The sequence below is a fragment of the Meriones unguiculatus genome, chromosome 4 (genome assembly GCF_030254825.1).
Source record: "Meriones unguiculatus strain TT.TT164.6M chromosome 4, Bangor_MerUng_6.1, whole genome shotgun sequence".
Taxonomy (NCBI): domain Eukaryota; kingdom Metazoa; phylum Chordata; class Mammalia; order Rodentia; family Muridae; genus Meriones; species Meriones unguiculatus.
In genome coordinates this window covers 101,475,061-101,485,385 of record NC_083352.1, presented here as the reverse complement: position 1 = coordinate 101,485,385, position 10,325 = coordinate 101,475,061, and the positions used below count along the sequence as shown (strand labels likewise).

Here is a 10,325-nt window from a genome sequence, read left to right as displayed (position 1 = left end):
AGCTGGGGAGACAACAGGAACCAAGGTATGTGGAGGCATGAACATGCATGTGGGTTATGAGCTGGGCTAGGGGGCTTCTGACGTCTCCGGAACCTGTAGTCCATAGACCTCAGATGAAGCAGCAGGCACTTTCCTGTCTCCCCAGATAAGGAGACAAGGGGGCAGTCACAAAAGGTAAGTAATGAATAGGGAGGACCACTAGGGCCTCTGTAGCCCCATTGCTGTCTTTCCCAGGCTTCCCTTCTGCTCTGTGGCCCCCAGGGTCCCTTCCAGCTCACCTTCCATGCTACCCCAATTCCTAGTGGCCCTGAGTGTGACTGCTCCAGTCCGTCCCTCCTGCTCCCATTGAACCTTGAAAATTCCAAAGATTCCTCCTCTCCAGAGACCCTGATCGACTTTTTCCCTCTGGCTGATCCTTTCTTGTCTCTCCAGTATGGGGTGCTCCTACACAGGGGTCCGGAAGAAGAGGGGTGGGAAAGGAAGCTGAACCGTCTGTAAGGATGAGTGACCTGGGAAATAACACTGTGTTCAACTACCTATTAACACTGTATCAAAGTGCCTATTTGTGTGTGTGTGTGTGTGTGTGTGTGTGTGTGTTTTGTTTATTTTTTGGTGGGGGAGTGCTGTGGTGGCGGTACTACTTCTTTCCGAGGATCACATCCTGGTCCACATGCTAAGCAAATGTTCTGCCAGTGAGAACTGTGCCAGGCCTTGAGTTCTCTTTCACTAAAGAGAGATAGCACTGCTCACCTGCTTCCTACTGAGATTAGGAACAGCAACATGTATTATTTAGTGACCTCACACCTACTCAGCCTAGCTCAGTTCCAAGGCGTGGGGAATGGTTGATACAAGAAGAGGAAAGGAATAAGGATGGGGTTGGCAGAGGTCAGCCTCAAGAACTCCACGGTTGCCTCCCTTGTCGGCTCCAAGACCGTCAAATCTTGAACCTCTGAGTCCTAGCCATGTCCTGGACAGCCACAGTCTGCAGATGAGACTTGTGGGCAGTTCTGTCGATGATATACCAGATGGCTCAAAAGTCCCTGGCCTCTCCCAGGAGAGCCAAACCTGCTCCTCTTTGGTAGACTAGACACCTAGGAATGTGCCAGAAACCAGCCCAACCTGCTTCCACGACTTGGCTACAAGCCCAGCACCATCCTTCTTCCCAGGCCGGAGCATCCTATCTCTAGTGTCCTAGTTTGACTCACGGAAGCCCTTTAACATCAAAATCTTAACTATCATCTTATGCCATGCAAGCCCTTGGGCCCACATTGCTGCTCTGTGTGCTGGCAAAGCAGAGCCCACAGCAGCCAACTGCCAGTTCCAGGTTCTTCCCTTCAACCTCCCCAAATAGAGTGAGAGGTCAGAGGTGCAGACTGAGGCAGAGGCAGGGCCATGCCTCAGCGCGACCCCACTGCCTTGCCTACCTATAAAGACCAACGTCAGCACACTCTGTCAGCCTGGCCTCCCTATGACTGGCTAACCCCCAAAATCTTTGCTGTATCTAATGGACCACTTTACATATGAGGTCCAGTTCCCAGTTCCATGTAGCTGACAGCCTAGTGGTCAGTAATCATAAGCAAATTGGCCTTGGTGAGTGTAGAGCTGGCCCCTCTAGGGACTGCCAGTCTCTCTGCCCCATGGCCTTCTGGGTACAGCTGCGAGGAGAGTAAAATGGCCTGGGGTCCCTGAGCAAAGCCCCCTCCCCGTCCTTATCCCTGTCCCCAGTGTGCTGCCTCTAGTGTCCTGAAGTATTGAATGATCCAGGGCCCAACTTCTCAAGGTGTCACACTCACAAAGTGGCCCACGGGAGCTTTGCCACAGAGAGTAGGTCATCTGGTTGTCAATATCCTACCTGTATCTGCCTAATCCTGTCAACCAGGAAATTCTGTCTCCTAACCACTGCCCATCCAAAGAAACAGTCTTGAAATACCATTCCTCTGCATCTAGAAAAGGCCAGGGAGTGCTGACCACCAGCTAGCCAGTGTGCCTTTTCTGACACTGAAGAGCCTTCTGGCTTCAGTTCCAGGCCAGGGAGATGGAATGGGCTGTTCACTTGCCCCTGGCAGTCTCCACCATTAATGCTATAGGGGTCCACATTGTAATGGAGGTCTGGCTGGGGGGGGGGGGCAGTGATCCAACTCTTTCTCTGAACAGTAAGAGCCTCCAGCAGCACTCCATTCTGGGAACTGGTGGGCGAATCCATTGGAGCATGTTTATTGAAGCTGACTGTGCGCCTAAGGTTTGCTGGTATCTGTGGGGCAGACGGGTGGAGGGGGGCGGTGGTGCTGCTGTCCCTTCTGAGGACACAGCAGGTACTGGTGAGGTATGCTCGGGAGCCCTAATGCTGGCTGCTTAACCAAATCCACAGTGAGACCTGAGGGAAACTGATCTTCTCATCTTTGGAGAGAGCCGAGGTGAGGGCCAGGAGCAAACTGCTGGTACTCCTCCACCCAGCACTTCCTTACAGCTCCCTTTCTACACATTATCAACACCCTGGAGACAGCAGGGAGTCAAAATATGCCAGGAGGAGGCTCTCAGCCCTCACTTCTATCTAAGTGAGCGCTTGTGACCAGGCCCAGTCTGCACGCGTCCATCTGGTGTGCACATGTAAGTACCAGTCTGTCAGTGAAGGAGTCCTCACGTTGGAGCTCGGCGGCTGTGCGCTTCCCGGTTGTGCAGCAGCTCCCGAGTGCATTGTGTTTCCTTGGGAGACACCCTTCAGGAAGCAGCTGCCCTAGCCACTGCCTGTGGGTCTGGAGACCTGGTCACGTGAGGCCCAGATGGAGGCGCCTGTGTATGGCGTTCAGCTTCTCCCTCAGTGTGGCAAAGGTGGGCCTCTCCTCAGGGCTGCTCTTCCAGCACTCCACCATGAGCGCATAGACCTCTGCCGGGCAGACTGCTGGGCGTGGCAGCCGGTACCCACGACTAATCTGCTGTAGTGTCTCGTGGTTTGTCATTCCTGGGAAGGGGCCGGCAAGAGGGACCAGTCAGCAGCCGCCTTGATTCTGCCTACAGTGCCACCAAAGAGACACCCCCACCCCCAACCCCAGCTGCTGCGTGACCAGTCTGTGCTGCTATTCCAGGCCCGATCCTGGTACCTCTGGGGATCAGTGACTCCCAGGGCAGGGTACATCTCCTCCCTCAGGCTGGATCCCAGGCTACCTCCCTCAGACTAAACTTTCCCTGATGAGTCATGATTTCCTCTCTGACGGCTCACCTTCATAGGGACACTGGCCATAAGTGAAGACCTCATACAGCAGGATGCCGAAGGACCAGACATCTGATTTTTGGGAGAAGACACGATAATTAGCTGCCTCGGGTGCCGTCCACTTGACGGGGATCTTGGAGCCACTGCTTGGGGAGTAGACGTCGTCCTGGAGATGAGGTGCAACGGGTGGGGAATTCAGGATAGTGTTTTCACGTCTGCAGGGGTTAGGGGCCCAGACCCCACTGACCTTGAGCAGCCTGGCCAGGCCAAAATCAGCTACCTTGCAGGTGAGGTCATCACCCACCAGCACGTTCCTGGCAGCCAGGTCCCGGTGGACAACACGCTGCTCCTCCAGGTAGCTCATGCCCTCGGCTACCTGGCAGCCAAACCCCAGGAGATGAAGTAGGCTCAGGGCCTTTCCCTCGGGGCCTGCAGACAGAGGGGCTCAGAGGTCAAGGCCGGGTATCAGTCTTCTTGAGGACACAGGGCAGTGACTGGCAAGGCAAGCACATGTGCGCACACACGCTTCCTCTACGCCTTGGTTCCCCCACCTCTGAGAGAGTGAGAGCAGCATCACCTACTCAGGTCCAGTAGGCAATGAGAACACAATGGAAAGGGAAGTCCTGCACTCACCACAAGGCCTCAGCAGAAGCTGCTTCTTGACACCTGCCTGGACCCCCAAGAGAGATAGTACCCAACCTGGACTGGGTCCAAGGCAACATGTCAGAAGTTAGTGACACAAAGGCAACCTTTACCACCCGTACTGCAGTGTTAGCCTTGGAAACACCAGGATTTGACTAGATAGCCTTCAGCCAAATTTAAGCCTGGCTCAGACCCTTGGCCTCAATGCCCTCTGCTAAACAGAGGAGCAGTAGGACCAGGTGTCTGTAATCTAGGCCACATGTGTCCCTTCCAAAGGCCCAAGGAGTCTCTGTGGACCCAGGACGTGAATGCTCTCGTGGGGGTTGGCAGATGTGCCTGTTACAGGGTGGTGGGAGGGAGTTTACTCACTGCCCAGGTAGACCTGCAGGTTGCCCTTGCCCATGAGTTCGGTGACGATGTATACGGGTTCTCCCAGGGAACATATAGCATGCAGCCGGATCAGCCGCTCATGCCTCAGGCTCTTCAGTGCCTCAATCTCCTTGGTGAGGTCTGCCAGCTTCATGTCGGCTGTGAAAAGGATGCTGCTCCAGGACTGTGCGTGACCACCATTGCCCCGGGCTTTAGGGTCAGAGGGCAGTGCTCTCCACGCCTGGCTGCAGGGCCTCACCTGACTTAATAACCTTCACCGCCACAGGTGTAGTGCCCAGCCACAGGCCTTCCCATACCTCCCCGAAGAAGCCTTCGCCCAGCTTTCTCCGAAGGACAAATTCTGAACGTGGCCGTTCCCACTCATCCTGAGCCAGGGGCATCTGTGGGAAGGGACACTCAATGTGCTGTCTGAGGCTCCCCTGGCAAAGTGGGCAGGAAGGCTGAGGTACTGTTTTACTCACTCCCTGTGAGGCCTAGAAAGAACCCCAGCAGCAGGTCTCAGCCTCTCCCTCCCCAGTATACTCCTACCAAGCCCAGTCTGGGACAAAGGGGAGACCAGTGCTGACCTTGGGAGGCCAAGCCCACAGCTATGACGCTAATTGCGTTGGGGACTTAAGAGGCCCCTTTACCAGAGCCGGACATCCGTTCACAAACACTTATTACAACCCCAGCTAGGCTGTCATTACAGAACCAGAGAAACCAGATTGCTGCCCTGGACCCAGTAATACCAGATACTAGGGAAAACAGTATCTCCTCTCTGAGCTTCTGCCCTCGAGGCTTGGAGCAGCTGCGGGTGCCTTCCCCACACTGGCCTTCACTTCTCCTGATATCCTGCAGAACTGGGTGCCTCAGAGGAGATAAAGTGGGTGATGGGGGCCAACTCCATCAGAATAAAGAAACCATTGGATAATTGGCTATTCCCTGGCCATGTCTAGGCTAGAGGCTTGCCAGGAGACTCTAAGACAGGGTTCCCAGTGGTCCCCAGATATGAGGATGTCTCGGGTCCACCTGAGGTATGCAGGGCTGCAACAGAGGATTCTGGATCAGCTTCCAGTTGGTCTTGTAGTAAGCCAGCAATGCATCCAGGCTGGGGAAGAGCCGGCCCTCCTGAAGGTAGAGGCTACCACTGGGTGCCACGGAGATGCGATAGTGGCAAACTTTGGCCTGGGCCCGGACTGGAAACAGAGATGGAAACCAGTGTCTTGGTTGCACCTGCCTCAGACACCCGTACCCCAGCATCCCAAGTGGCTTCATTCAGATGGTCATGGGGCCCCTGTGGTGGACAATACTCTGTGCAAAAAGGGACATGGTCAGCAATAGGCCCCTGGACAGCCAGAGGGCCCCAGGGACAAAGAGTGTTAAATAGGTTCATGTTGAATGAAATGCTAAGGTAGTGAATGGAGGAAGGGGGAAAAGAGAGAAAAAAGAATGGAGGGAGAGAGGGAGGGAGAGAGGAAGTGAGGGAAAGAGAAGGGGAGAAAGCAGGAAGGGTACTTAATAACTATCATGTCTATATGAAGGGTTGCTAGTGTATGGATCAACTGCTCCAAGGTCAAGGAGGTCTGGCTTGGTAGAGCTGAGCAAAATGCCCCACCCAGAAAATGAAGTCTTGAGAGGTTGTCCAAGTACCTGACAGAGAATATCCCCCGATGCTGCTTTCGCTGGGCCGGATAAGGAAAGCCCCTGGTGCATTGGCAGGGGACAAGAGCAACTGCTGGGCCTGAGTCCTGCTGATTCCACTGAAGTACCAACTGCAAATCCAGGACACAACAGTCATCTTTCAGGCCTAGCCATGTGACCCTGGCAAGGTGTGAGGCCTCAACTGTCCCACTCTCTCTCAAGAAGAAAATGTGTCCCGTGCCTGAAGCTGGGGTTCCAGGCCACCACCATCAAGTGACTGAATCCCCTTCACATAGGTAGGACTGTCCACTAACCTGGGCCATTGGTTCTGTTACTCTAATATAACTACCAGACCTCACCAAAAGCTAACAGCCCTGGCCAAAGACCAAAACCCCAAACTTGAAATTGGTGAGTCCCTGTGGAGGTCCACAGAGAACCAAGGTCCCCAATAAGCTGCCCCAGGAGCATCCACAGAACTCTAGTATGGCCAGGGAATAAACCAGGGATGTCACCCGGCTGGGCATGGCTCATCTGAGAGGTTGGCTACTTGGGAGCTAGGGCTCCCACAAAAGGAAGACTAAGGCAAGGTGGGAAAGACGTTAGCAGAGGCAGAGAGTAGAAGCACACTGTAAGTTCCTTACGCTCGGAAGGGGCACGCCTAGGTGAGCCAGCCCCTAACTACTAAGTCATATCAGGTATGGTTTCCATTCATCTCTCTCTCCCTCTTCTTTCCTTCCTCTCTTTTTTTCTTTATCTTATAAATTTTTCTTTTCTTTTCTTTTCTTTGAGACAGGATCTCATAAAAGCAATCTTGGCTGGCTTGGAACTCACTATGTAAATAAGGGTGACCTCAAACTCAGAGATCCACCTGCTTCAGCCTCAGAGTGCTGGGATTAAAAGCCTATACCATGATGGCTTGGCCACTCCATTCATTCTTAAGAGGCAGAAGCAACCTCAGAAAGACAAAGTCACCCCAAGACCCACCCTAGTATATGCATCTCTGCTCCCCAAGGCTCAGACAAGGCTCCACAGCTGGCTCCACTTCCCATCCAAGCTTTTCCATTTCCGGGAGCTTTCAGGAGCCAGTGGGTTAGGGATCACAGAAATGCAAGGAAAGGCCCGTGAGCTTTGTCCCTCAGTCCCTTCAGATGGAGGCAAGATAGTGAGGAACATGCAGTGTGACTCAGGTTAACCCACAAAAGAGCAGACAGGCCAAAACCCCTCCCGGAGAGACACAGCAGAAGAGCTGTCATGGCCAGGTTTTGGGCCTGGGCTGGGGATAAAGGGATAAGCACAGCTGAAAGATACAAGCAAGCAAAGGACAGAGGCCCAAAGCTTGAGAAGCAGGAGTTAGCATTAACAGGCTGAGTAGATAAAAGCGACTATCAAGGGAGATGGAGCCTGGGCTGGGGTTAGGAAGGTCCACAAACTCACTTCAGAAGCTGCAGGTCTAGCCCTTTGAAGCTTCCTTTCTCTCTACTGAGAGCTAGGGCCCTACTTATAGGCTCTGTGAGCAGGGAGGTGAGATCTTCTAGCAGGTGAAGAGCCCCTCAGGTGAGTTCCCTTCTCAGGACAGCACCACTGTGGGGGACCATAAGTGGGAGTTTTTCCAACATAGCCCAGACTTTCTTTGAAGCTATGGCTGGGCTACAAGCCACTATGGGATACAGCTGGGCTTCTGTGACAGCCTGAACTGTGGAGGATATGCCTCAAGGGTCATTCTCTAGATTGTGGGGCCAGGTGTCTGGGACTAATGACACCATAAGTGTGGTCAACTCTTTGATCTCCAGGTCTAGGCAGTCATTAGCTCTCCCACTAGCAGCCTTGCTTCTAGGAGGCCAGGCCTGCCTGCCATGCCAGCAGCTTATAGGACCTGTTTACAAGTTCTGTCTCCCATCCCCGTGTGACTGGGAGACCTCTCCACCAAAACAGCTACTTGGCCTTGTCTACCTACTGCTGAGGGCCAGAAAGCAGGCATGGGACAAGTGCCTGGATCCCTTTCCTTTGGCTCCACTTTACCTACCACACAAAACCTCTTGGGTCCTCAGGAGGCTAGAAGATAAATTTGAGCAATGCCAGTGCCTGAGTTTGGTATGCAGAAGCCTCAGGCCAGGACCCACTGGGTAAAAGATCAGAGACAGTTTCATAGACCAAGCTCTTCAGCTTTCAACCCATTCCTGCCCAGCACGAACCGTGATGCATGACCTTCCTGGTATGCAAGAGTTGGGCATCAAAACCTGCCACTCACTGCCAGTGACTGCACAGCCTTTGCCCACATCCACTCACCAAAACAAGTCAGGGCTGTTATCCACCTCACACTTAGACCCATGAGGTGTTAGGGTGAATGGGAATAGATAAAGATGAACACTTGCCTCTGATCTGGTTTGTAGTACCTAGAAGTACTGGGGACCCAGAGCCAGAGCCACCTGGAAGCTCAGGTATGTCTTCCCACCTTGCCAATCAGTGCAAGGCTGTATCCCGTGGCAAAGGCATCTCAGACCTCAGCTCTTGGTCTGAGAGCAGCAAGCACTCACTGCATATTGTGACAACCTCTGCATGGAGGCAGGATCCTGTAGCGACTATGGAGTGACTGGTTCCCCCTCAGCAGCGCCGCTCTTCCAGTTGAACTGCCATGCCACACCTGTTTGCTCAGCCCGGTGCCAGCAGGCACTCCGTAAGCCCTTACTGACTACTCTCAAACCCCTGACTTACTCCATCGGGCATGGCAAGCCTTTAGCCCTACCTCCCAAGCCCAGGTACTTACGGTTGGTCTGAGGGCGTCTCAGGGGTAGCCTTGGCTAGGTAAGTGACTGGAACCAGTCCGGTGCTAGGCGGCCCAGAGAGCCTTTGGGCAAAGATGTAGTTGCCCTCCTCCTTGAGGGCGTAGAGTCTGTCCCCGCGGCTGACGCTCAGCTCCTCTGCGCATCGAGCCGTGAAGTCGTAGAGCGCGCGGAAGAGTCGGGCTCGAGGGGCTGGGAAGATGCAAGGCTCAAAGGCAGCAGGCTGCTCCCGGACTGGGTTGTCATCGAGTCCCTGGACCCGGGGGATGTCTTCCTCAGACTCACCCGCTGGCCATATCTTATCCCAGAAAAAGGACAAGAAAGTGAGCCGCTTCCGGAGGAAGGGTTCCATGCCTAGGGGACCTTGGTGCGGACGAAGGCGCATGGAGCCGGCCTCGGGGTCAGCACTCTGGGCTCTCGGTGCTGCCGCTGACGAGTACTATACAGCCATGCACCAGGAGCCCAAGGTGCGAGGGAGAAACCGGAAAGGCTGGTGGGACAGCCAGGCTACCCCGTGCTTCCTGCCCACATCCCTACTTGGCACGGGATGGGAAGTGACAGGTGACACAGACCCTAACCCTAGCCCTGGAGGCCAGTACAGAGAGAGGGCTCCTCAGTCAGGCACACAGCACAGGTCAGCTTCCCGGATGGTGCAGCAATGCGAGAGGCGTTCGGTGATCTCCGGCTCAGGACCGCACAGGCTGCTCCTCCTAGCCTTCTGCAGCTGTGCGGTCTAATGAGCTGGATCTCCGCTGGGGTTAAAAGCCGCTGGGCTTGAGATTCCTGACTCAGTAAGCTCCTAAAGTGAGACGGAGTTGGGCGGAGCCTGCAGGAAGGGGCAGGGTTGGGGGGAGGGCCTACCGGGAGAAGCTCTTCTTCACCTCCCATCCACAGGCACAGGTTGCAGGGACCTGCTTTGTCCTGCCAGCTGGGCATGTGCAACCAGCAGCCGCCCTGAGAGAGTGGAGTCCACTGATGGAGCAGCTCATCCCCGGGGAGCATATTTCTGTGGAACACTGGCTTTTAAAATGTTGGCTCTTTACCATAAAAACCCTGTTCAGGGTCAGATTCAAGTAGATGTGTAGCCTGTCCAACTCAGCGGTGGCCTCTGGAGCAAAAGCTCAGCACACAATAAGCTCTTGGTATCCTGATTCCTGTGTTGTAAAATGAGACGCTGGTAGTAATCTGGGGGGGGAGGGGGAATCAGTGAAAGGTCAGGTGCGCAGGAGGTGATGATGGCGTAAGATTTCTGAGCTATTTCATGACCAGATGCTTAATACCACTGCAGGGAGGAGGAGACTTGGATATCTAAGACCTCAGGTTGAGGATAGGACTAGAAGGTCAGCATGCAAGGAGAGCGCAGTGGGTGAGCCTCAGATAGGCTCACCTACAGTCCTGAATTCTCTCTCTGTGAGATGAGGCGAGCTGCCTACCACTCAGTTTTTCACTTGTCAGAAAAGGGGGACCAGGCTCCAGCCAGCTCAGTTCTTGAGCATGTTTCTGTTTTAGTCTGGGGCTGGGGGGGGGGGGCGGAGGGCGGGGGGCGGGTAGGTCTCACTTCTTGCAGGCTCTCTGCCCCTTTGCTGCCTTCTCTGACCCGACACAACAGCTTAGCTCCCGAGCGGTTACTACTAAGTTTCCGCATGTAATTCTTGCAGGTACTCCCTCTACTGCTTTATACTTTA

The 10,325-nt window shown here is 54.3% G+C and overlaps 1 protein-coding gene across 1 annotated transcript; it reads right to left on the bottom strand.

Annotated features, from left to right (window-relative positions):
• Window positions 1-2,192: 2,192 nt before the first annotated feature.
• Window positions 2,193-9,538, bottom strand: Srms (src-related kinase lacking C-terminal regulatory tyrosine and N-terminal myristylation sites). Its single transcript, XM_021647827.2, has 8 exons — window positions 8,625-9,538; window positions 5,870-5,991; window positions 5,249-5,415; window positions 4,479-4,620; window positions 4,220-4,378; window positions 3,456-3,637; window positions 3,218-3,374; window positions 2,193-2,959 (listed from the first exon to the last, which is right to left on the bottom strand). The coding sequence occupies exons 1-8, from the start codon at window positions 9,023-9,025 to the stop codon at window positions 2,766-2,768; spliced, it is 1,524 nt and encodes a 507-aa protein (XP_021503502.1). The 5' UTR covers window positions 9,026-9,538; the 3' UTR covers window positions 2,193-2,765.
• Window positions 9,539-10,325: the final 787 nt, after the last annotated feature.

Coding starts and splice junctions, on each gene's coding strand:
- Srms (XM_021647827.2), bottom strand. CDS start 9,025: ATGCGCCTTCGTCCGCACCAAGGTCCCCTAGGCATGGAACCCTTCCTC. Junction 4,621..5,248: donor TGCAGCCCTGCATACCTCAG/GTGGACCCGAGA, acceptor CCCTTCCCACAG/ATGCCCCTGGCTCAGGATGA. Junction 3,638..4,219: donor CCTGCAGGTCTACCTGGGCA/GTGAGTAAACTC, acceptor CTCTGTCTGCAG/GCCCCGAGGGAAAGGCCCTG.